This window comes from Perognathus longimembris, chromosome 18, assembly GCF_023159225.1.
Source record: "Perognathus longimembris pacificus isolate PPM17 chromosome 18, ASM2315922v1, whole genome shotgun sequence".
Taxonomy (NCBI): domain Eukaryota; kingdom Metazoa; phylum Chordata; class Mammalia; order Rodentia; family Heteromyidae; genus Perognathus; species Perognathus longimembris.
Window position 1 is genome coordinate 3,946,282 of NC_063178.1, and position 25,938 is coordinate 3,972,219.

Below are 25,938 nucleotides of genomic sequence, written 5' to 3' on the forward strand. Positions count from 1 at the left end.
TTTTGCAGTAAATTCTATAAAATTTCATCCCTCTGAGCAGTTGGCTCTCACTGGTATGTTGATTCCTTTTGTTTACTGAACAAAATTGTTGACTAATGTTAAACTTAAAAAAAAAGATAGCATCAGAATTATACATAGCTGTTTTGAAACTTAGATATTTGTTTTACAATTTGAGTTAAATGAGGAATGAATAAAGATATATGTTGAGTTGCATTTCTTAAATGCAATAGTGGACAACCAGTTAGAATGCTTTGAATTTATTGTGAAGTTAAAATCAATTCATATTATTTATAGTCTTTATAAAACATTTTGCTATTATGTATGATTTACAGTAGATGGTAACACTATAGTTCTTGGAATCCCTGTGGTTATTGCTGTTTCCTAATCTTACCTACATCTGAAATAAGGAAATGAGAAAAACAATAATACAGAAACAGCCTTATTTTTATGCCTTTCTAGGTAATTTACATAGGCTGTGATAGCTAGGGTTTGTCATATTTTACAGCATGGTTTTAAAAACATTCTTATGCTTTTGGAGCATAGTCTTATTGTACTGATGATTTGTTCCATAAAATTGCCAGAGCACCATTGAGCCATGTATTTTGGGGACACTGGTGTGATAGTCTTAATGGGTTTTGGAAGGCTAGAGGCCAGCAGAATTTCTGTAGAGGATCAGTTAGTAAGCCTATGGTCTCTGTTACAGTGACTCAGGCCCTCGTAGCCTGAAAGTAACAAAGACAAAGCACAAATGAAAGGACATGGCTGGGTATTTGCAGAAGTGGGGCGTGGCCTGGATTTGACTCATGAAACAGATTTTGCTGATCTTATGATGACACACAAAAGTTGTGATGATGGGGTGCTTCATTCATGCAGGTGAAGTTGAACTGAAACACAAGTATAGTGAAAGTATGTTGAATTTATGAGATGTAGCAGTCACTCAGTTTGGTCAAACAATTTTTTTTAAGAGATTTTTTTGGCCAGTCCTGGGGCTTGAACTCAGAGCATGAGCACTGTCGCTGGCTTCCTTTTGCTCAAGGGCAGCACTCTACCACTTGAACAGCCCCACTTCTGGCCTTTTCTGTTTATGTGGTATTGAGGAACGGAACCCAGGTCTTCATGCATGTTAGGCAAGCACTGTACCGCTAAACCACATTCCTAGCCCCTGGCCAAATAATTTTTATATGTGAGAGGAATATGAAGGGAAGGTTAGTCTGATAATTAGTTTCATAGGCCTATAACATCATAGCTAATTTATATATTAGTACATATTTGAGGAGGAGAATAGGCCAGGACTCTAAATCTTATTACACTGCTAGTTTGTTATGTGATTGTGTAAAAGGAAGGAGACAAGGAGACTACTGGCAGATATGTCTAGAGGTAAACGGGAAGGATGGGTGAAACTAAGAGACATTTAAAAATGGAAATGATGGGAACTTTGAAATAGATCAAGTAATGGAGACAGAAAGGAGTTAGAATGCAATTGCTATATTTGTTTATTTGTAAAGAGATTGGCAAGTCAGGGTGGTAAATTGTTTTTACTCTAAGAGATAACCCTGTTGTCAGCACATAGCAACTTTGCAGCAGTGGAGAGGAAATGGAAGGCTTTGGTGAGGGAGAGACAAGATGAGCAGGTCCTGAGCTGTGCTCTTCAGGGCTTTGCTTTTTAACTTCCTAAATTTTAGAGCATTTCCCCATAAACTTTGGGTCATGAAAAGAAAGCGATAGGGACAATTGCACAAGTAAGCACTACTAATAGGAGCCTGGCAGTTAAGTCCTGTCAATGTTGAATGGGTGAAAAGGATGATTACTTAGTGTTTTGAAACATCTCAGAATCTGTTATACAGTCCTAAGTTAGAGTATGATAGAATTTTCATTCAGTAGATGAAAAGTGAAGCCTGCTATTTTAGATCTTAAAACTCCATAGCTTCCTTCCTATCCTGAAATGAAAAGGGGAAATACTTTGTAAGTAATTATAATCCTAATTTTACATACTTAATATTGCCTTGTGTAGCCCTGAAATAGCTAGTTAAATAAAGTATGTTCATTTTTATGAACTGATCACTGAATTACAAAGATCTGACTAATGTTGCTTATTAGAGCAAAGAGCGATTTTGATGCATGGTGTGTACACTGGGTAATTTTCCCCCAATTTCTCTCTTCAGCCTCTGGAGATCAGACTGCTCATATTTGGAGATACGTGGTACAGCTGCCAACACCTCAGCCTGTTACAGACACTAGCGTAAGCTCATTTACTTACCCCACAAGCTCGGCATGAGCCTGCCAGTGTAGGTGTTTGCGAGTTTTAGAACAAGTTTATAGCGTCTGCTGTGGATGGAAAGTTTGTATTCCCCCTTCAGTGTTCTGAAGGGAATACTAAGGGTGTGGCTAAGCATGTATTTTCAAGGGGGATTAGCATACAGGTCAGATGTAACTGTCAGCCCCCTCCAAGAAAGTAGCAATGGGGAGGAGATTAACCTCCTGGAGAAGGTAGCTTCCTGGAGAAGCTACCAGCAGGGGGAAGAGAGATGAAAGGGGGTAGAATGAAGGGGGGGTGGTGGTCCCCAGTGCTGGCCTTTTAAGAAAGGAGGACTGTCTGGTTGTGAACATCTAATTATCCTTTTAGATTGTGATTTTCTAGTGATAAATCTGTCTGTCTGATTTGTCTATCCATTTATCTATTAATAATATCTGTCATATCTATTCTATTTATTCTATTGTGTTCTGTTCTATTCTATCTACATCATTTTGTGCCTGTACTGGGGCTTGAAGTTGGGCCCTTGCGCTGTCCCTGACCTCTTTTGCTGGAGGCCAGCTCTCTGCTTGTATTTGTTTAATGTTACATTTCTACTGACAAATGGTAGAAACTTGAAATACTGAAAATCTGCATTATAGTTTGTTGGTTATCATAATTGCTTTTCTTTTTCTTCTGTTTTTTGGACTTTGTTTATAGCTAAGTCATATATATATGTATATATATGTAAGAAATTTATTGAGCACTTGTTATGGACTAGATACTATGTTTATATTGGTTTTAATGATGACCAAATCCTACAATGATAATAAGTAAGAATGGTCTCAGAAAAACTCCTAGGAGTTGTAAGAAGCCTTTCTTTTCTGGTTTTACCCTTAGCAACAAATATCTGGCGAAGATGAAGTCGAGTGTTCTGATAAAGATGAAGCTGATATTGATGGCGATGCGTCCAGTGACTGCCCGACTATCCGGGTTCCGCTGACATCTCTCAAAAGCCACCAAGGTGTGGTGATTGCTGCTGATTGGCTGGTTGGAGGGAAGCAGACAGTGACAGCCTCGTGGGACCGAACGGCGAACCTGTATGATGTTGAGACCTCTGAACTTGTTCATTCTCTTACAGGTACCTTGCTGTAACTGAGCTTCCTAACTGGGCACTTGCATATCACGTGCTCATGTCTGACCCTGCAGACTTAGCCAGAATTCTTCTTAGCCAGAATTGTTTGGAGTCCTCTTGGGTCTTTGTGAAATTTTTGGAAATCCTTTATACTTCATGAAATATGGGTAATATAGGATTACCGTTCACAGATTAATTGTAGCATGCAGTGCTTAGCATCTAGATATTTGAAATTGATTGTTTTATTGATTTTCTATTTCCCTGTGTTAAATTTAGTTGCCTAAAACAAGAAGCATTTCCTATCTCATGGTTTCCTGGTCAGGATTTTTGAGTCCATGGGAAGCTCTTAAGAGTCTCTCAGACTCACCTGAAGGTGTTGCTCAGGTGGGACCTACCTCAGTGGGGCTGAGGGTCCTCTTGTAAGCTTGTTAGTCATTGAAAGAATTGATTTCCTTTTTTGCCCTGTGACTGAGGCCTTCATTTTCTTGCTAGCTGTTAGCCAAGGTGTGTACTGAGCACCTAGAGGCTGCTCCAGGATCCCTGATGGCCCTTCTAATGGCCTTTTATGTGGCTGTTTGCTGTCTGCCCAGCCATTAGAAAGGAGCCTCTGCTGGCTGAAATCTTCAAATCTGGGACTTGGGCCTTTGAACAGGCCCACCCCACCTGCTTAGGTCAAGGTCTTCACCCAGGGTAACCTTTCTTTTGATCAGCACAAAGTCGGTTGATTTAAAGTCCATCATTATACCCAGGAAGTACTTTTCTTTCTATAGAGAAAAAAATAGAGATATATGATCATTTTTACAGATTTGGTCCAGATAAGGAAAGCGTGTAACACAGGGTGTGTGCCCACAGTGTTCTGTAAACCATTAGAAACTGTTGTAGAAGTGAAGACTGCAGATGTAAATGGTTACACATAGCCAGGTAAAGGGAGTGATCTGACTGATGGGGTCGGGAAGCGGGTTACACTACATTTGCTTCTTGCTTTTTTAATTGGATGACTGAAGGGACTTGTAGCCTGTGAGGGAAAACCAGTTCCAGCAGGACTGTGTATGTTGTGAAGCAAGCCCTTGAGGCTGGCTTCCCTTGGATATGGGCAGCAGAGCCCATGAGTGCTTTTGATTCTTTCCCCCCTTGATTGTGTGTCTGTGGTGGATGACCTCGCCTTTCTGTTGTGTTTGGTTGTAGGGCATGACCAGGAATTAACTCACTGTTGCACACACCCCACCCAGCGGCTTGTGGTGACCTCTTCCCGTGACACGACTTTCCGTCTCTGGGATTTCAGGGACCCTTCCATCCACTCCGTGAATGTTTTCCAAGGACACACGGAGTGAGTTGCCGTCGTTCAAAGATCTTAACTATTCATAAAGAAGTTTTGTGGGTTGCCATTAAAATGTAATTTCTACCCTTATCTTCAGTATTTGCAGCTTTGCTCTCTTTCAAAATGACTGCCTGTTCTAAACCTTACGATCCATTTTTCAAAGAGTGAAAAGGTGAAGGAAAACTACAGATTAGTTTTTTAAGTAATTTGTAGGAGTGGAATGGGCGTGAGGGAGGGGATGAAGAACCGGAGGCCTCCGGGGCAGGTAGGTGGTGCTCGTGGAGGAAGGGTGATCCCGTCCTCGTCCGCCGAGCCTGTCCACCTGGAGCCCCTGATGGCCGCTCAGGACAACACATCTTGTTTAATGTAGTGTTTATTATTACGTGTTATTTTTAGGGCCTGTCCTGGGAGATGATGTGTGTTGTATATAAAGGTGCACACAGACAGGCAGAGCTGCCGAGTCTGGGGCGTGTCCCCTGCTTGGATTTCTAGCAGGCGGCTTGAGCATAAGGACTTTTTACACACTTGTTCTTCTTTTTTTTGGCCAGTCCTGGGCCTTGGACTCAGGGCCTGAGCACTGTCCCTGGCTTCTTCCCGCTCAAGGCTAGCACTCTACCACCTGAGCCACAGCGCCCCTTCTGGCCGTTTTCCATATATGTGGTGCTGGGGAATCGAACCGAGAGTTTCATGTGTAGGAGGCAAGCACTCTTGCCACTAAGCCATATTCCCAGCTCACACTTGTTGTTCTAGTCTGATCCTGGTCAGTAAATGAGGAGCCCATCTGTCAGTTGTGCATGGCACACCACCACATGGAGAATTTCCTGAAGCTTGCTTTCCTTCTGCATCTCTGTTTCCCACATCCCCCGCATTCCCTGTCTGGTCCAGTAGGTCCCCCCCCCCCCCACCCCATCCACTGCTTTCCTTTGCCCCTCTGGCCCATCTCACTGTCTCTCAGCAAGATGACGGTGCTTGTTCCGTGTGACACGCTGCTGTCCAAGAGGAGACCCGCCTGTGGTGCTCAGAGAGTATTTACTTTTAGGTTTCAGCGCTTGTTTTTCTTGGTGATACTGGGCTTTGAACGTTGGAGCTTTGTGCTTACTTGGGTAGGTGCTGAAGCGCTTAAGTCACACAGCCAGTCTTAAGGGAGTTTTTGTTTTTATTTTTGCTTATTGTGATTTGTTTTTAAATTGTTATTATAAAGGTGATGTACAGAGGGGTTACAGTTACACAAGACAGAGAAAGAGTACATTTCTTCTTGGACGTTGTCACCCCTAAGGGAGTATTTCTAAATACCTGTGTATTGGTTTATTTCAGTCCTGCAAAATACAAAAATATGTTTTATATATTTTAGTTTTAGATTTAATGTTCAAAATACTAGGAAAATATTTGGAGGAAAAACAGGGCAACACTTTGAAAGAAACTTGAGGTTGGAAAACAAGTTAGTATCCTGAGTCTAAGGGTCTATAGGAATGTTTGTGATGAGTAGTTGTAAACATGCATTGATATCTTCATGTATGACCAGGTCGTTTCCAAGGTTATCTGACGGTTTCATCTCGATGTCAGGTAGGCGTTCATTCTGCTGGCTTGGGCCACAGTGGCCACAGTAAGAACATGTCTGAATTCTCAGTGTCTGAACGCAATGTGGTGCTGTCACTCCGCCACAGTGTAGCCTGGGCTCGGCCAGGCTCTGCTGAGTGGCTTCGCCTGTGAATAGGCCCCAGTCCTTCTACTTAACCCATGGGTGGGGAGGAGGCCGTGGGTGCTGGAGGGCTGGGAGAACCACCACATGATCCTGGACGCATCCTCCCCGACCCCGGCTCCGAGCAGAGGGGAGGGACCTGCATCCAGAGGCCCTGTCTGGCCGCCACCGGGGTGGGGCGGGGGCCGCCTCCGGCTGCTGGACTGTGTTCACTGCAGCTCTCCTCCAGGGCCCTCCGAGGCGCGGGGGAGCAGCCCACGGCACTCAGGGGCACTGGGGAGGGCGAACCCCACGGGCCTGAGGATGTGTTCCTCATACTTTTAAGCCAACATAAACGTTCAAAGAAAAATATAATACAGTGACTAGTTCAATGGATTCACCTCATTTCTGTACCACATTTGTTTTTGGTCGTCTTATCTGTCTGTATATAAAATGTGCAGGGTATTATGCTGAACATGTATCTTTTTTTTTTTTTTTTTTTTTGCCAGTGCTGGGGCTTGAACTCAGGGCCTGAGCACTGTCCCTGGCTTCTTTTTGCTCAGGGCTGGCACTGTACCTCTTGAGCCACAGAGCCACTTCTGGCCATTTTCTGTATATATGGCGCTGGGGAGTTGAACCCAGGGCTTCATGTATACAGGCAGGCACTCTTGCCACTAGGCCATATCCCCAGCCCTGAACATGTATCTTTTAAGAATAAAGCTTTTCCTACTATGGAATCATTCCCAATCTCAAAATATTGACTAAAATTTTATACTCTCATCTGCTATTTTTCTTATATTCAAATTGACCCACTTGTGTTTAGTGTGTTGTAAAATGTGCAGTTCAGCTCAGGATGACAGGACGGTGTGTCTCCGTGTGTGTGTGTGTGTGTGTGTGTGTGTGTGCAGCAAGGACAAAACAGTTGTCTCTGCTGACAAATGCCCCACATTGTGCATTTTCCTCCTGCTTTCCTATTGCCAGAATTCCCTCTCAGCCATAATAGGGTGTTTTCCTTTCCATCGGAGCACACGATTCCAGCTGCCCCTCTGTCTGATGTGCTGATCTTGCTTAAGGTGGCACCTGCCCAGTCTTCCCACTGGAAGGTGTGCTTTCTAGTTTGAAGGTGGTGAAGTGATACTTTTAGATGTGTGAATATTTTATTCCCCAGCAACTTTTCATCATTGATGACCCTTGTGCCAATTAGTTGGAAAAGGCGATATTTTTATTCTATGCTCATTAGCTGGCATTTACTTTTGTAGTGTGGGCAAAGACCCAGGCTTAGAATAAATGCACCTGGTGCTTTTGAGATGTCAGATGATGATTAAATTCACTTTAGCCATGAGGATAAGTGAAAATTTTAGTGAAAATGGAATATATTTACAAGTCTTACTATTGTTTACATCCCTTTTCTTACTGGACTGAGCACAAGTGAATATATTTTATCAATCCATTTATCTGTAAGAAAGCTTTGAAGGTTTTTTTTTTTGCCAGTCCTGGGGCTTGAACTCTGAGGGCCTGAGCACTGTCCCTGGCTTCTTTTTGCTCAAGGCTAGCACTCTACCTCTTGAGCCACACCACCACCACTTCTGGCTTTTTCTATATATGTGGTGCTGAGGAGTCGAACCCAGGGCTTCATGTCTACGAGGCGAGCACGTTACCACCAGGCCATGTTCCCAGCCCTGAAGGGTTCATCTTCAGTCCTGCACTCCTTGCTGTATCAGTGAAGGGAAAGCTTTGACCCTTTGTAGGGCTTTCTGAATTGGTAGGCGTGCTGACCCGAGTGTGGATTTTCTCCCGGTTCCTCATTCTGTGCAGGCAGATGCGAAGGTGCGGGGCCTCTCGCCTGCCCCGTGCAGCCTTAGGACTTGGTCAGCAGGTGGAGCTGTAGCTTTCTTTATTGAACACACCTATTTCTTTGTACTATCCGATCAGCAGGAAGCCTTTAAAAAAGGACTCAGATTTAGAGAAGCAGGAAATGAGATATTTCACAAGGTTTTATCTGAGGAATTCCTTAGTAACTGTTGCCTTTTGGTCTTTGTCATGAATTCTGAAGGTTTGCGCCCATCTCAACAGCACAGAGCTGATGGCGGCACGCCAGCCGGGGGCGCTTTGATTACATTAAGCAAATGCGGTTGAATTCTTGGTGGAGAGCAGGATGATGGCCAGTGCCTGCCCACAGTGCCTGGGGACCCTTACCTGCGATGTTCCTGGTGCTGCGTATGAACGCCAGCACCCCCCCCCCCCCCCGTCTTCTGCCTTTCCCCTGGGGGCTGGTCATGACGACCCCCCTGTTTTGCAGGCCTTTCTTCAGTGCTTCCCATCATCTTTGTGTCATCCGCGAGCCCTGTGTGTTCTCTTGTTACAACCCTGATCTTGAGGGGTGGGGTAGTCATTCAGGCCTTAATGCTAGTATCTAACATGGTGTCTCCTACCTAAAAAAAAATGGGGGGGGGGAAATGTTCTCATAGAAGTTCATTATTAGGCCTTCTGTTCTGTCTTTCAATCTAGCAAATATAGTTACTTGGTTTTCCAGAGTGGTTTTCATGAGACCCTTAACTCAATTCCTGAATCTGCAAAGCAAAACTCAAACTCTCAGTCTTTAAGAAGAGCAAAATAATTGCTGCTCTTACTGGGGTAGCTTTGAAGTGTGATCTTCCCTCCTTCCCTCCCTCCCTCCCTCTCTCTCTCTCTCTCTCTCTCTCAGTGCCTCTTGCTTAGCAAGAGCCCTTTACTCAAAGCTGCTGCTCTTCCACTTGAGCCCCCCCCCCCCCCTTATCTTTGTGCTGGTTAATTGGAGATAAAAGTTTCTCAGGTTTGTCTGTCCGGGCTGGCTTTGAATCAGTTCTTAGATTTCAGCCTACTGAGTAGCTGGGATTACAGGTGTGAGCCACTGGCACCTGATGAAGAGGCAACATTTCTTAAAACATACAAATGCCTTTCCTGCTATAGTAACACGATAAGGAGCTGTCTTTTAAAATTATATCTTAGGGCATATTTCCATTCGTGGGAACTTAGCATAAATTATTTAGTAAATCTGTTTTATAGACATAGAACATACTGTCTTTTATAATGTGAGTAATTGAACTGTACAGCTAATCAAATTTATGTATATTGGATTTTTTGAAGTCAAGATATAGCTATATAGGCTTCAAGATTATTAGCTTAGATTTGCAATCTAGTTTCTGTAGGAGTCAGAAGAGATGTTTTTCCTCTTTTCAACTTGCATTTTTATGTGGCTTCTGTGCCTTTCTTGAAAAACTAAGAGTTTAAGATAAAATGCTTCATGGTGAGATAAATACAGTGGCTAAATGGATCCCCTTGAAACCAGTACTTTGATTATCTTTGCCAGGTGGAGATGGTGCACCTTGATGTGAGCTCTGGTTAAGGCTTTTATCATACATTTTTAGAAAGGACTAATAAGCCTTTCTCTGTTTGATGTGGTTCATTTATTTTCCCTCTGTATTATGACATCTATTCATTATAATAGAAATTCTAGCATAATAGTATTGATTGGATGTAACTGTGTGGCTGTTATTTGACTAGTTGCTAGTAGCTTAGTGTGTACCAATTTCTATGAAAAGTAACTTTAGGTACCTTTATAGTATTTTACTACTAGCAGGAATGCAAAATTATGCTTATTCTTGGAACTAATAGACATGTTTAATTTGGAAATTTTGGAATGACATGGTTGTTTCAGCTGTTGGCCATATGCTTCTCATGTACTTCTTTTGTAATCGTCAGGAGCTGGAACTGAGTGCAGTGCTTGTAACCTGGTCTGAGCCAAATCCATACAGATCCTTGGGCCTTTCACCTGGCAACATGGTTCAGTAAGCCAGGCTCAGGCCTTCTGAAGGCTGCCTTTCCTCCCGGGCTGTGTCTTCTGCGCTCCTGTCGAGGGGGACCCCGTGCAGAACTTTCAGCGTGGTGTGTGTACGGCTTTCACTTTTTTTTTTTTTTTGCCAGTCCTGGGCCTTGGACTCAGGGCCTGAGCACTGTCCCTGGCTTCTCTTTGCTCAAGGCTAGCACTCTGCCACGTGAGCTACAGCGCCACTTCTGGCCATTTTCTATATATGTGGTGCTGGGGAATCGAACCCAGGGCTTCATGTATACGAGTCAAGCACTCTACCACTAGGCTATGTTCCCAGCCCACTACGGCTCTCACCTTAAGGAAGTTGTGTGGAGGTTCTACGCACTCCCTGTCCTTGGAGTTCACCAGCAGAAGGGCCCAGCCGGGGCCTCTCAGGTTGCTCTGGGCACTACGACCTTCTCTAGGAGCTTGGAGGGTTCTCTTTCTTCCCTCCATTGGTCCCACTTCCTTTTTGTTTTTTACTTTTTGTTTTGTTTCAGTTGCTATAAAAAGGGATTGGCAGTTGAGACAGTCATGGTCATTAAGCTTCCTCTAGGGGTGGCCAATGACTTCCACTCATACCCGCCTGACGGTATTTATCTACAAGTGTGAATAAACATTGGCATTGAAAAGAATCTGACATTATCTGAATGGATAAAGTACTCAAAGAGGGAAGAGTTTGTTTCCTTTTGTAATTTTGTTTTATTCTACTCTGAAAAAAGAACTGTGACACCTTCTCCTAAAGAAAACAAAGCACATCCAAAAACAAAAAATGACAGCTTAAAATTATCATAACTGTTTCACATTAGGATTAAAAATGCCTTTGTTGTCAAATAAAGTGGGGAATTATTTGGTGCTAGTTCTAAGTAGCTTTGAATTTATGTGCTGGCACCAATAGTTTTCTTTATGCTTTTAAGGACAAAAATTCTTGAGAAATGACTTTTTTTTTTTTTTTTGCCAGTCCCGGGCCTTGGACTCAGGGCCTGAGCACTGTCCCTGGCTTCTTCCCGCTCAAGGCTAGCACTCTGCCACCTGAGCCACAGCGCCCCTTCTGGCTGTTTTCCATATATGTGGTGCTGGGGAATCGAACCGAGAGCTTCATGTGTAGGAGGCAAGCACTCTTGCCACTAGGCCATATTCCCAGCCTGACTTTTTTTTTTTCTTTTAACCCAAATGGTGGTCGATTCTAATTATAACTGAATTCTGTGCTTTGTCAAAGTTAGCACACAGAAGTACTGGGGTGCAGCCTCTGTGTGTGTGTGTGTGTGTGTGTGTGTGTGTGTGTGTGTGTGTGTGTGTACTTGCCAGGGGTGCTGCCTTGGTGGGGAGTTTGGAAGACTGTACCTGGTTTCAATACCTGCTTTGCTCTTGGAGGGGAGTCGGGAGAGAAACACATGCGTTTGAGGGATGCCTTCTAGGGAGAGCAGCTCAGCCCTAGACTGCTTCCCGGGTAGGCTGGCTACTGGAGAAATTAAATGACCTGTAGGTTACTGCAGAATCACATCTTAGGTCTTAGACCCAAACTCTGTCTCGATCGTGTACATGCTCTCCTAGGCTGCAAGGTATGATGTTCTATGTTCTTTTAAAATTAGGTGGGTCAAAAGTAATTTTGAGGCTGCTTGCAAAGTTACAATCTCTAGCAATAATTTGTTGCTATCTAGGGTAATAAAAACCTTAAGAATTAATAGGTGAATGGCATAAACTCCTCAAACAGTGCTCTATTTTAGATTTTTCTCAGCTTAATTTGGCTCAACGTACTGCCCAGGTTGATAGAGAAATGTAGTGGGCAGTAGTTGGCGGAACTGAAGTGTGCCTGGGGATGTTCCTTCGTACTCACTGGGGACTGCCTGTGGCCGCAGAAACGGACGGGCAGGCGGGCAGGCGGGCAGGCGGGCAGGCGGGCAGGCGTGAGTCGGTGCGGGCTGGGTGGGCATCCCATGTGTTGTGTTGGGAGCGTGCACAGCAGCTTCTTCCGGGAGGATGCTGCTGCGCAGGTGCCCTGGGAAGCCCCGCCCTTATCCTGGGCTCATTGTCCCGCAGGTTGATGGATGGAGAGCAGTTTGCTGTGTTAGAACTGACTCAGGATATAGTTTGAACAGTAAGAGATTTCTGTCTCTCGGTGTGGTTATTTTGGGGGGGGGGGAGGGCGTTGGTTGTGGAGCTTGAACTCAAGGCCTGAGTACTGTCCCTGAGCACTTTTGCTCAAGGATAGTGCTTTACCACTTGAGCCACCCTCTACTTCTGGCTTTCGGATGGCTAATTGGAGATAAGCCCTTCAGACCTCAGCCTCCCTCGTAGTTAGGACTATAGGCTTGAGCCACCGGCACCCGGCTTCCATTTTTCTCTTACTCATGAAGGGCTAGGAATACTATAAGGAAGGAAGAACAGTGCTTTTTAAATCGTCCTACTTGACAGCTTTGGTGTGAGGTGTCCGGGTTCATCGCGCCCACTGAGATGACCGGAGAGCGGCCCTCAGGGTGACCCACACCGGAACAGTTCCGGCCCGTGCTTCAGCACCGGCTCGCTGAGCAGACACCACCCACCTGTCGTTCGTAGCGAGCGCAAAGCGGAAATCGTGCACGGAGCCGTGGACAAGGTGGTAGTGACGTTGCACAGGCTTTGGGTCCCGGCCCGGCCAGTGACAGCCCGGCAGCTCTGTCCAGGCTTAGCTCAGGCGAGGCTGCTGCCGGGCCGGCCAGCAGCTCCTCTCACTTCCTGTCGCACTCGGCCACCGCCCGGGGTTTCTAAAGCCTTCCATCCGAGCGGCAGGGCCCGGCACGCAGTCGGAGGGCAGAGCCACACTTCATTTCACTGCCGTCTTCCGGGAGCGAGGTGTTCCACGTAAGTGATTCCCCCGTAATCCCTCAAGAACCAAAACTTTCCCTGAAATTGTGTGTAGAAAGAAAAACATGGATGCTTTCAGGAATCTCGTATATACTGTTATATTGCTTCCCTACACTGAGTGGAACCCAAAGTGTGCTCTCTCTCTTTCTCTCTCTCTCTCTCTCTCTCACTCTCTTTCTCTCCTTCCCTCCCTCCCTCTCTCCCCCCTCTCTCCACCTTACACTCTGCTTTTTGTGGTTTTCTTTAACATTACTGTTGCAGTTACAAATACTCTCGTCGTTGAATATCCAACTGTAATGTTAAATAAGAATGAAGGAGAAATGACCTGATATAAAAAAGCAAGAGTCTTGACCCTTGAAAGCACAATACATTATTGTATATCTTACTAATCTTCACCTTTCTGACACCTTAAAATCAAGTCGTATTGAACTGCCGTCACCTTTGAGTAGTGTATGAAACAGTTCTGATTGTTGCAGTTAAGAAAGAATCTCAAAAATGCAATGTGCCGCCCAGATGTGCCTGAAATCCCTTCAGGAGACCTAGTGGGCAGGCCAGGACTCAGTGTGGTTGCTCCAGAGCTCGTTTGTAGCGTCAGCATGATGACCGTTGGGTGATAGATACCCTGCACCCCCAAAGCACGGTGTACCTCACTAAAAGGCTGTATCTCCCTCTTTGCCGAGTTGGAGAACTCATAGTAGTTCACCCTCTGTCGTCTGGGTTTCCCACACAGAGGGACCTGGGCACAGTAGGTGCTTAGCAGATACTTTTCAAACAAACAATTCTGTAACGTAGGCGTGTCCTAATGTAGGCTGGCTATCTGCTGTTCCTTACTCGAGGGTAGAAGGTGGTGTGACCAATTCAACACCGAGGCGGTGCTGCCTTTTAAAGTGAACGCATTCCTTTTTTTTTCTTAGATAATGGTAAGAATAATATATGATTCAAATTTTACTTTTCCTTTGAGAGGTTTTTTTTGACTTTGTGGTGTTTGTCATCAAAGACTTTTCAGAAATGTGTTTCCTTTGGACATGCATGTTCTCTTCTGATTTGTTAGAGTGTGAGCTCTAAAGAGTCTGAGAAGCTCGTGTAGCAGGAAAGGCAAAGGAGCGTCTTCTTGTCAAGGATAGGGTGCGTCCACAGGCCCCGGCAGTGAGTCAAAGCGTTAGGTTGTAACGTCGCTGCGGAAGCGTGTGTGGTTTTTGCCCAGGTGGTTTGGGAAATGACAGGCAGCAGGGAATCTGGCAGTCTGGCTGCTTTGGCCATACCCCGTTGGGGCTGGCATTACGCAGGCTTCTGTGCAAGCACAGCCCTGGGCTGTGGGCAGTTCAGACAGGCGCCACGTGAAAGCCTCATCTACTGGAGGGTGTCCATTGTCCTTGAATTTTATGTTAGTGCTGCACTGTACGAATGTACTTGTAGTCATCGGGCTCAGTGATACCTGAGGCTTGGACTCAGGGCCTGAGCACTGTCCCTGGCTTCTTTTTGCTCGAGGTGAGCACTCTACCACTTGAGCCCCAGCGCCACTTCCGGCTTGTTCTGTTTATGTGGTGCTGAGGAATGGAACCCAGGGCCCCATGCATGCAAGGCAAGCGCTCTACCACTAGGCCACACTCCCAGCCCCCGTCATAGTCTTTTCAAAGATGAGTTCTGCGACAAACGAAAAAGGGGTTCCCTGGTGTTGCTACTTAGGGGGTGGGGGAGCCTCTGCTGCCTTTAAACACACACTCCTCGATTGAAAAGCACGGTTTTGTAGGAATCTGCATTTTAAAAACAAATGGAAACTCTCTTTTTGGACATGGTTTCAGAAAAGCACTCTGTATTAGCATTTCATGGTCCAGCATTTTCCACATCATATATTTTTTTTCCTAGCCGTGAAATTTCGGCAGATTGTTATGCAAAACAGTTTTGTGTCTCTGTGTGACTGGGAAGACAGCTGTTAGTCCTAATGAGGAGTGCTAGCATTACAGTATTTCCGTTGATTGAGACCCACGGAGGGAGCAGAATGTTCCAGATCAGGCAGTGGTGTGTGGTGAGAAGGTACCATACTGTCAGCTGGAAGTACATGCTCGGCTGCCCTCCACGACAAGATAAATGAGTTTTGCCGGAGTTTGGCAGAGTCGGAAGCTTTTCCAGTGAGTGGTTGTAGCTCACCAGCGTCCCTGTGGGAGCCGTGGCCAAGGGTGCCTTTAAATCTACTGCCACCTTGCCAGCTTTTCCTCTTGATGTCCTGCAATACCTGTCAGGATTGTGATTTATTAAGAACCTAATGTCTTTGAGCGTTTCATTAACATGGGGTTAGATGATCTTTTGTTGAGGCGCCCCCCCCCCATTAATTTAGCAGAATGTTAGCTGAATGTTAACTTGGTCAAAGAGAAGTCAGTGGGTCACCTTTAGTTTCTGCCTTTCGAGTCTCTCAGTAGACAAGTTCTTATTACCTTTGCACTATAACACAGCAATACCTCATTTATAATCAGTTTCTTACATTGTTGTGTTTTGTTCTGTTTTGTTTTACAACCACTCCTGGGATTTGAACTCAGGATCTGTGTGCACTGTCTTTGAGCTTTTGTGCTCAAGTCTAGTGCCCTGGCCACTTGAGCCACGGGTCCACTCTTGGCAATTTTTGGTGCTTAATTGCAGACAAGTTTCATAGACTTTATTGCCCCCGCTGGCTTTGAACCACTGAACCTTGAGGTGATTGGGTTCTGGCTTTTCTTCTTCAGAAGAGTTGTATCACAAATTAATAGTAACTGTGTCCTCATTACTGGAAAACCTTAGCTGGTGGACAAGTTTTCTTTGGAGATTATGATTGGGTTTCTTCAAAGATAGAGTTAGAGCAATGGCATTATGCCTTATTTCCATTTTGATCCAATTTCATTATTACTTAAAATTTACATATGCCAGGCAGTGTATTTTCTATATTTCAAGAGCAGAGTTATTTAAGTATTAGGAAAGTTTTTTTTTGTGTTTTTTTTTTTTGCCAGTCCTGGGCCTTGGACTCAGGGCCTGAGCACTGTCCCTGGCTTCCTTTTGCTCAAGGCTAGCACTCTGCCACTTGAGCCACAGTGCCACTTCTGGCCGTTTTCTGTATATGTGGTGCTGGGGAATTGAACCCAGGGCCTCATGTATACGAGGCAAGCACTCTTGCCACTAGGCCATATCCCCAGCCCATTTAGTAAAGTTTTATTATTGAAATTAGCCTAAATGACAAAAATAAATGAAGCTAATTTTTGTCTTTATTTTTCTATTGGTTTTCCTCTTCAGTGTATGAGTCTTGAATTTCAAGTCCTTTTCTGTTCCAATGAAACTCCACCCCCAAGTCATGTATTTATTTGAGTTAAAAAGGAAACTGTTAATTATCTTGGATTATATGAACAAGTTTAAAGAGAATGGTTTTGGTGTGTTTCTTTTTAATATCTGTTTTAGAAAGTTGAGGTCAGGGCCCAGGGTGGTGGCGTATGTACTCTTGAAATTCCAGCACTTGGGAGGCTAAGACAGGAAGACTGAGAACTCAGGGCTAGGTTGGGCTATGTGGTGAGACTCTTACCTCATAAAAAAGGCAGGTTAAACCAGGCACTTGTGGCATGAGCCTGTACTTGGGAGGCTGAGATCTGTAGATTGCAGTTTGAGAAGCTAGTGTGGGCAGGAAAGTCTGTGAGACTAAAATGCTGGAAGTGGCGCTGTGGCTCAAGTGGAAGAGTGCTAGCCTTGTGCAAAAAAGCTCAGGGACAGTGCTCAGGCCCTGAGTTCAAGCCCCAGGACTGGCACACAGACAAAGGTATTTCACTGTATATAACATGAAATTTACCATTTTAATCATTTAAAATTATGCAGTTTAGTGACATTAAATAAGTATATGTTATTGTGCAGCCATTAGTACTGCTTCCAGAACCAAACAAGAAACTATTCTAAACAGAAACTTTGTACCCTTTAAACTCTCCATTTCCATTCTCTACCACATTGTCGCATGTTTTAGGAGCTCCTGTCTCCAGAAGGGATGTTATTCCGATCTGCCTGCTGGGTACTTGGGCTCGTGTGTGAAATGCTGCTTTTGACCATTGTTTTGAGAACTTGGTTTCAGTTATCTTGGTTATTTACTCAGAAGTAGAATTGCCGGGTCTTATATTAATTCTGCTTGATGAACTACTGCACTTTTTCCACAGTGGCTCACCATTTTCCATTGCTATCAGAAATGTGCAAGGATTCTGATTTCTCTGTGTCTGTCAGCGGCGCCTGCTCTCTGGTGGTGGTTTTTGATAAGGGCTGTCCTGACAGTGTGGGAACCTGTTGTGTTTTTGATCCTCTTGTGCTCTTGTCTTTGGAAAAATGTCTGTTGAAATCCTTTGCCAAGTATAAATTGTTGGGCTGTCAGAGTATTCTTTTCCCCTAATTCTTAGGTTCTGATTAAATCAGTAATTGCAGTTTTTATGATTCATTGTCGTCAGACAGAAATATGTAGAAATTCTGGCAGGTTTTGTCGGATCCCCATTTTTCCGGGAGCTCCTTTTTTGCTCCATTGCCTGGATATGGCAGAACAGACAGACTGCATTTCCCGACTTCACTGAGAAAGAAATCGGATGTCCTTAATTAACACACTTATGGGAAGCGTGTAAGAGACAAGGGTGGGTTCCAGCGTGGAGGCCCGCCGGGGACCCCTCTCCGTCCCCTCTGAGGCGGGGCTGGGTTGAGTGCGCAGAGTGAGCGCTTCCTGTGGGCGCGCTGACCTCTGCCCTGTACTTGCAGCACCGTGACCTCCGCCGTGTTCACTGTGGGAGACAACGTCGTGTCAGGCAGCGACGACCGCACAGTCAAAGTGTGGGATCTCAAAAACATGCGGTCCCCCATCGCCACCATCCGCACAGACTCCGCCATCAACAGGTGAGGATGTATAAGCGAGAGCCTTGTTTCTATTTGTTCAGAGTGTTCAATGTTCTGAACACTTGTTTACATCTGTTCAGTGAAACACTGAACAGATAGAAAAACACGGTGTAGCCTCCTAGGGAAATACTTTATGAATCCTGTCCAGTAAATCTGGTATCCCTAGAAATCAGGTTGGTGCAGTAAGACTTAGCCACTTAGGATTATGTGTAGGGCTTTGTTTGTTGACTTAACTTACTATGAGTTTGTTCAGTGTCTGCTGTGGGGTAAGTAAGTCTGTGTTGCGTGTATCGTGCGTGTGTGTGGGGGGTTTGTGTGTGATCCGGTAGTTACGGGCAAGTAACCTCAGTCTCTGCTGCCATACTGCACTTTGCTAATCTAGTTTACTGTAAAATGTGAAAATAGGAAATACCACTAACTTGCAGGTTCGCTGTTTTATTTAGAATCCACTTTCATCTTTTTTGCAGGATTAATGTATGTGTTGGCCAAAAAATCATAGCCCTCCCCCACGACAACCGACAAGTGCGATTGTTTGACATGTCAGGGGTGCGGCTGGCGCGGCTTCCCCGAAGCAGTCGACAGGTAAGGTGGTACTAGTGGTAGTGGTGGTAGCGGTGGTAGCAGTGGTAGAGGTGGTAGCCGTGGTAGCGGTGGTAGCAGTAGTAACGGTGGTAGCGGTGGTAGCCGGTGGTAGTAGTGGTAGTGGTGGTAGAGGGTGGTAGCACAGTGGTAGCCGTGGTAGCGGTGGTAGTGGTGGTAGCATGGTGGTAGCATGGTGGTAGCGGTGGTAGCGGTGGTAGTGGTGGTAGAGGTGGTAGCAGGGTGGTAGCGGTGGTAGCGGTGGTAGAGGTGGTAGCACGGTGGTGTGGTGGTAGAGGTGGTAGCATGGTGGTAGTGGTGGTAGCGGTGGTAGAGGTGGTAGAGGTGGTAGCGGTGGTAGCGGTGGTAGCAGGGTGGTAGCGGTGGTAGCGGTGGTAGTGGTGGTAGAGGTGGTAGCACGGTGGAGTGGTGGTAGAGGTGGTAGCATGGTGGTAGCGGTGGTAGAGGTGGTAGCGGTGGTAGAGGTGGTAGCATGGTGGTAGCGGTGGTAGAGGTGGTAGCATGGTGGTAGCGGTGGTAGGGGTGGTAACGGTGGTAGCGGTGGTAGGGGTGGTAGGGGTGGTAGTGGTGGTAGAGGTGGTAGAGGTGGTGGTAGCGGTTGTGTTGGTAGCGGTGGTAGCGGTGGTAGCGGTGGTAGCGGTGGTAGCGGTGGTAGGGGTGGTAGCGGTGGTAGTGGTGGTAGCGGTGGTAGAGGTGGTAGCGGTGGTAGAGGTGGTAGCGGTGGTAGAGGTGGTAGCGGTGGTAGAGGTGGTAGCGGTGGTAGAGGTGGTAGCGGTGGTAGAGGTGGTAGCGGTGGTAGAGGTGGTGGTAGCGGTGGTAGCGGTGGTAGTGGTGGTAGAGGTGGTAGAGGTGGTAGCAGGGTGGTAGCGGTGGTAGTGGTGGTAGAGGTGGTAGCACGGTGGTAGAGGTGGTAGCGGTGGTAGAGGTGGTGGTGGTGGTAGAGGTGGTGGTGGTGGTAGGGGTGGTAGTGGTGGTAGAGGTGGTAGCACGGTGGTAGCGGTGGTAGAGGTGGTAGTGGTGGTAGTGGTGGTAGGGGTGGTAGGGGTGGTAACGGTGGTAGTGGTGGTAGAGGTGGTAGCACGGTGGTAGCGGTGGTAGAGGTGGTAGTGGTGGTAGCGGTGGTAGAGGTGGTGGTAGAGGTGGTGGTAGTGGTGGTAGGGGTGGTAGCGGTGGTAGTGGTGGTAGAGGTGGTAGCACGGTGGAGTGGTGGTAGAGGTGGTAGCATGGTGGTAGTGGTGGTAGAGGTGGTAGCATGGTGGTAGCGGTGGTAGCGGTAGTGGTGGTAGTGGTGGTAGTGGTGGTAGGGGTGGTAGAGGTGGTAATAGCGGTGGTAGCGGTGGTAGTGGTGCTAGGGGTGGTAGAGGTGGTAGCACGGTGGTAGCGGTGGTAACGGTGGTGATAGCGGTGGTAGCGGTGGTGATAGCGGTGGTAGCGGTTCCCCGGGAGGCTTGCATTGCTCCTTACCTGTGCTGTCTAGGAGAAACCTCACGTGGGCCACATTTTAGAACAGTTTCTCATAGTTACCTTACAAAGGGGAGAAAGGGACAGAAAGTCCTTTTAGCCTCCTTTTCCTGAGCCAGATGTGCCCCAGAGGATACAACGTCAGGGCGCACGCGCATGAAAATAACAGAGACGCTTTCCACTCTTGTTGTCCGCTCAGTTTGTGGACGCTCGATGTTCACCGGAAGCCCCGGCTCGGTGTCGGGCCTGCTGCGCACGTGGTGCCCTGCGCCCTGCGCCCTGCGCCCTGCGCCCTGGGTCGGGAGGGGCCCCGCCCTGCCCCGCCCCGCCCGGTGAGCTCGCCGCGCGTGTCTGCCGTGGAGTTGGAGCGTGGAAGGGGTGGGCCGCGGGTGCTGCCGTGCCCGGGCCAGGGCGCAGCGTGGGGGGGCGTGGCCGGGGGCTCCTCCTCAGAGCTCACAGGCCACAGGAGCGCTGGTCAGGAGTCAAAGCGCGCCACCTTGGGGGCTTCCTAGTTCATCGAGCCTGCCCGTGCCGCGGACCCCGCGTCCGGTGCCCTCCGCCCTCCAGTCCCCCCCTTGCCCCCCCATGTGTCGGGGTGGCGTGGCATCTCTGAAGAGCAGCTGTCCCCTCCAGAGGGCTCTTTCCGCCATTCTTCTTTTGCATGGCTCCCGCGGGTGCTGTTGGAGGTTCCTCACGGCCCGCCGAGCTCTGTGTGCGCAGTACATCAGCGGAAAGCCATGAGGTGACCGCCCTGGGAATGTAAAAACACTCGGTGGTAACTGCCACCTGCCATTTGCTCCGTGGAGCTCCGGCTCAAGCCGTAGAGCACTGCGGTCCTCCTGTTCCAGCCTCCCGAGCGGGAGGCACAGAGCCTGTCCTGTAACTGGAATTTCTGAAGACTGGAGGCATTTACCCAGAAGGTCATTTATTTGTTGATATTGGGCACAAGGTATATTTTTTCTAGCTCTGTTATTACCTGAACCAATTATCTGATACATGATACTTGAAGTCTTTGAGTGAGTTTTATTTTAACTTGCTGCACAAATATTGCTAACCCGACTTGATTAAAGATTTCAAATGGCCTGCTGCCAGTGGCTCCCGCCTCTCATGCTCACCACTCGGGAGGCTGAGAGCTGAGGATCACAGTTCAAAGCCAGCCCCCCGCAGGAAAGTGCGTGAGGCTCTCATTTCCATTAACCACCAGAAAGCTGGAAGTGGTGCTATGGCTAGCCTTGAGCAAAAAGAACTCAGGGATAGCACCCACACCCTGAGTTTCAAGCCCCATGACTGGACCCCCCCCCCAAAAAAAAAATGAATCGTTTTCTATCTGACTGTATTGTTGGTTTTTTTTTTTTTTTGCCCAGAGGCAGGCATTAGGCCATGATCCACCTGCTTTCTCTCCTGCCGTGTGGATTATAAGTGTGACCCACCACATCCCACTTACTGGTTGAGGTGCGGTCTCACTGACCTTTTGGGTCTCTGCAGGTCTGTTTTTACCTTCTGAAGAGCTGAGGTTTCAGGCACGGGCCGCCGTAGCCAGCACATTTTCTTAAAGAATCCTACGTGCTTTTAAGTCTGAGTCTTCTCTATCCTTTTGTCACGTGTTCCGATGGCTTATTTCTCTGCGGCCATACTAGCACGGGCTCAGGGACAGCCTGTCGCCACGTGCAGTCTTTGTGGCTCGCTCGGACGGAGCCATTGTGTCCCGTTGTCACCTAGCGTGTTTGGGAATGCCGCCGCCCTAACTTTGGTTTGTCTGCTTACCCCAGGGCCACCGGAGAATGGTGTGCTGCTCCGCGTGGAGCGAAGACCACCCCGTCTGCAACCTGTTTACGTGCGGCTTCGACCGGCAGGCCATCGGCTGGAACATCAACATTCCTGCACTGTTGCAGGAAAAATAAGCTCACCAGGGCTGCTTAGTTGGATGTATGCCATGGACATTCGATTCATGCAGGCTTCTCTGCATACCAATCAGCCATTTTTGTGGAAGTTTGACCCTGGGAAGGGTGCTTTGTATGTGTTCTTTTCACATTGTGCCCAGCTTGCATGAAATGTACAGAAAGATACGTGCTCATCCTCTTGACTTCTGTCTCCTGTGTGCATTGGCCCCCCCGGTCGGTAGAAGTGAAGCCCTCCTCCACGTAGCACGTGAAGAGCTTGAGCCGTGGACATTGACTGGCGGGCAGTAGGGCATTATTACCTTGCGTGTGTTCCATGTGACCTTGTCTCTTACTGTAAGGCCCCAGCGGTCTGCCGTGTGCTCTGGAATGATTGTACTTGTCTACCTTGTAAGGCTGCATTTGCTTTGGCTAGCGAGTCGCAGGGAGGATCAGCGATTTCACGTTGACATCCGTGTGTCTCAGCAAGTACGGTTGTGTAGTAGTTTCAGTGGATTTCTGTTACAGTTCTGTAAAAATAACCTGGATTTGCAAATTTGTAGCGGGTTTCTTTTGAAAAGGAAGTTTCTGCTTTTCATGGAAAAAAAAAATCATTTCAATCTCCTGAGGTCTCATATAGGCAAACTCTAAAAGATGATGATTCTAATCACTGATTGTAGGTATTAAGCAAAATTTAAAGCACTTTAGTTTATAGCTGTGGTTATAAACAGTTTTTAGAAGTTTCAAGTGACTAATCCATTGAATGTGACTTGACCTTTATAAGAAGGCCCTGCTACCTGAAAACAAAACCTTATTTATTTCCTACATCTTTGGTTTGCATACTTCTAAGTGGGTTCATTTCCTTGGTGGTATTGAGAGCCAACAATGCAAATAAATGAGTACTACCTCAAAAATATTTGGAAACCTTTGGAGTCTCTCACTGTTGCCTAGTTAAAGCACTTTTGATTTATAGCTGGAATACTGAATTCAACATAGAAGGCAAGAAAGACAATCATACTAAACAGTATGCTGACGGTGAAAGGCTCTTCAGTTAGGCTAGTGGTAACAATGACGGAGTTCATAGGTACCAGGTGGTTGGGCTTGAGTAGCCGGCATATCTCTCGGTGCCAATCTTACTGCGCGAGTGAGTCTTTATTCTTGCCTTCTTAGAAATGACCATACCTCTGGTATCTGTAAGTTAATGTTTCCTCTTGAGTTACAGTTTTGATAACGCGACATCTCAGTTACTGCCCCTCGTCATTTTGGTCCTTCACATATAACTATGTGGAGGCTGGCATCTTAGAGAGGCGCAGGCAGGGAATTCTGAAAACTATCACTTAAACTGTCACAGTAGCTCTGCCCCCACCCTGGTTTCCTGTGTTTCCTGGTTTTGGTGGTATGAGAGTGTTAGTACCTCTAAGTCTATTTGGTTGAGTGATATGACAGTGGACATTCAGGAGTCCTTCTGTGGACTTACTACAAGAGTGACGAGCCCCCCTCATTATTGACACCTTTTTACTTGGGTCTTAAGGACCTGTTTTTAGGAACCTCACCCCTGACTTGTTCAGAATGCTTCTGAAATTGACACACCCAGGAAGGAGTGACCCAAGAATAACCAATAATGGCTTAAGGTAGAATCAAGATCGCTAATTAAGAGATCTACAACCAATGTTTTAGAGCAATTCTGTTTTTAAAATGTGTTTTATTTTTGAAGTCCAACACTTTCTGTTCACAGGTCTGGCCCCATTTTTTTTTTTTCTTTTTGAGAGCTGAAGTCAGGCTGTTACCATGATTGATTGCAATGTCAGGCTTCAGTTACTGTTGGGGGTGTATTTTGCCGGGTGGAGTATTGTGTCATGGTGTTTGCTGTGGCCTAATTTTAACTTACAGCAAGAGATGATTGGTGGATCCCCTCTCCACTGTGTGTGCAAAGTCACAAACATAGATGACTGCCATGTTCTTAGATTCCTGGCATTTTATTGTAGAATAATAGGAGAATTGAGGGATGGATAGGGAATAGCTAACTTGGACTTAACCAGATCTCTGCCAGACAGAAATACAATGGAAGCTTTTACATATGTCTATGGACAGTGGCCATTTAGTTCTATGCAGACTGGTTACTTTCACTGCCAATAGCTGCTCAAGCTTCTCTCTATAACTGGGGGGCAGGTGTGTGTGTGTGTGTGTGTGTGTGTGTGCGCGCGCGCGCGCTTCCAAGAGGTGTACGCTGAGGAAAAAGTGTGCACACATGTGCATGCGCGTGTCACCTGGCTAAGATGAAGTCCTGTTACCAGACACGTGTGACTCATTTGAAATTGTGTTCAGAAAGAACACTATAATGTGCCGAAGTGTCCAGATTTTCATTTACTGTTGGAAGGCAAATGTGTGGTTACCAAAAAAAAAAAAAAAAAAAAAAGGTGTGTGTTTAGAAAATTTCCTGAGCTTGGTTATTGAACAGCGCGATTCTTTTCTCAACCACTGTGCGTCGGTTTTTGTACATATTTTGGAATCTGAAGACGATGTAAATCATTTGTTACTTAAAAATCTGTGAAAACAAATTTCTTTGGAGGAAGAAGTATGCATTTGTAAGTGTTCTGTGGATACAGTTATTTTTATTGTATTGGTGTAATTGTTTTTCAGTGTTCAGTGTTTGTTGCAATATGAAATTCAGTAAAACATCCATGTTCCATAATTACTATTACAAATGTTTTATGTTATTGGAAAGCGTCTCTTCTTTTTGCTTTTTTAAAAAAATGTTTTGCTGTGTGAAACTTTTAATGGTTATATAAATACCATCGTTGCCAAGAGAGAATTTGAACAAATAATTTATAATATCATCTGAAAAAAAAAATTGAGTTAAAAGCCCAGTTATATTTCCTACCCACCTCTTGGGTGAATAATAACATTCCCTGTCTACCTTTTAGATGATTTGAATAATACACAGTAAATAACTTGTTCATCTCCTGTTCACCTCACAGTCTTGGCCAAGTATGGAGCTTTATTTCTGAGCGTATCTGAAAATATTCATACTGTTCTTATTGCGGCAAGCCTACTTGAAAGTTAGGGGGAAAATTACAGTCACAGAAAATGAGCAGGATTTCTGTGGGAGAATGCAAATCAAGACGGGCAATGACTGTACGTGGATACGTTCTGACCCACATGGGTGAAGCGTTATGGTTGCTATGGAAACCTCAGAAGGTGTGAAGGTATTGCTGAATGTTTCCTTGCCTGTTCTAGACCTTTTCAGACTTTTAAGCAAGCTGACTGAATTGAGTAGGCATAGGGAGTAATACACAGACCCCAAAAGTAGAAACTTCTTCCAGGACTTTTTAATTTTCTTAAACTTGCTCTGTGATGAGCAAGTTTTTGTAGTTATACCTTCAGTGATTAAAGTCTGGTAAGAATCAATGAGAAAGGACTTGATAGGATTTCACAACAATGCTCTCTCTCTTAATAGCCATGTTTTTTTTTTTTTTTTGTTTTCTATATTCCTCAATGAGGAAGAATTTTAAGAAATTGTGAGCTAGGTGCTGGGACACCTGTAAATACTAGCTACTCAGGAGACTGGATCTGAGTGGATTGTGGTTCAGAGCCAGCCTGGGCAGGAAAGTCTGTGAGACTCTTATCTCCTATTAACCAGCAAAAAACTTGGGAGTGGAGAGTGTGGCTCAAGAGATAGAGTGCTAGCCTTGAGCACAAAAGCTCAGGGACAGTGCCAAGCCCCAGCAGGACCTGCAAAAAAATAAATAAATAAATAAAATTAAGAAATTGGAAGCATTTTAATCATAGAACAGAAGCTAAAAAATGAACTCAGAAGTGTAATTAGAAATTACTTAAAGTTGCTTTGTTAGCAGCTTTTGGTAAAAAATGAAAGTCGATTATGCAGATTTTTGGAATTGTAAGGGGTCTGTGTAGAAGACACAGGGGCCTGTTTATTAGTTAAAGGCAAAAGGATGTAACATTTAACTAAAGCCTGAAGGTTGATGAAAGAGTTCAGGTATGGTGCCAAGGTTGTGAGTTCAAGCCCTGTGACTAACCCCCCCCCCCCAAAAAAAAAAAAAACAAGAACAAGGAAA

The 25,938-nt window shown here is 45.9% G+C and overlaps 1 protein-coding gene across 2 annotated transcripts in view; it reads left to right on the forward strand.

Annotated features, from left to right (window-relative positions):
• Wdr37 (WD repeat domain 37) overlaps positions 1 to 24,561 on the forward strand; it is a 45,073-nt gene extending 20,512 nt beyond the window's left edge. For both annotated transcript variants that reach the window (XM_048367955.1, XM_048367956.1), the window contains exons 8-14: positions 9 to 53; positions 2,163 to 2,239; positions 3,131 to 3,371; positions 4,551 to 4,692; positions 17,790 to 17,924; positions 18,392 to 18,506; positions 21,755 to 24,561. In XM_048367955.1, coding sequence (XP_048223912.1) covers positions 9 to 53; positions 2,163 to 2,239; positions 3,131 to 3,371; positions 4,551 to 4,692; positions 17,790 to 17,924; positions 18,392 to 18,506; positions 21,755 to 21,886 — 887 coding nt within the window. In that variant the 3' untranslated portion in view covers positions 21,887 to 24,561. The remainder of the gene's footprint in view (positions 1 to 8; positions 54 to 2,162; positions 2,240 to 3,130; positions 3,372 to 4,550; positions 4,693 to 17,789; positions 17,925 to 18,391; positions 18,507 to 21,754) is intronic.
• The last annotated feature ends 1,377 nt before the right edge of the window (positions 24,562 to 25,938 follow it).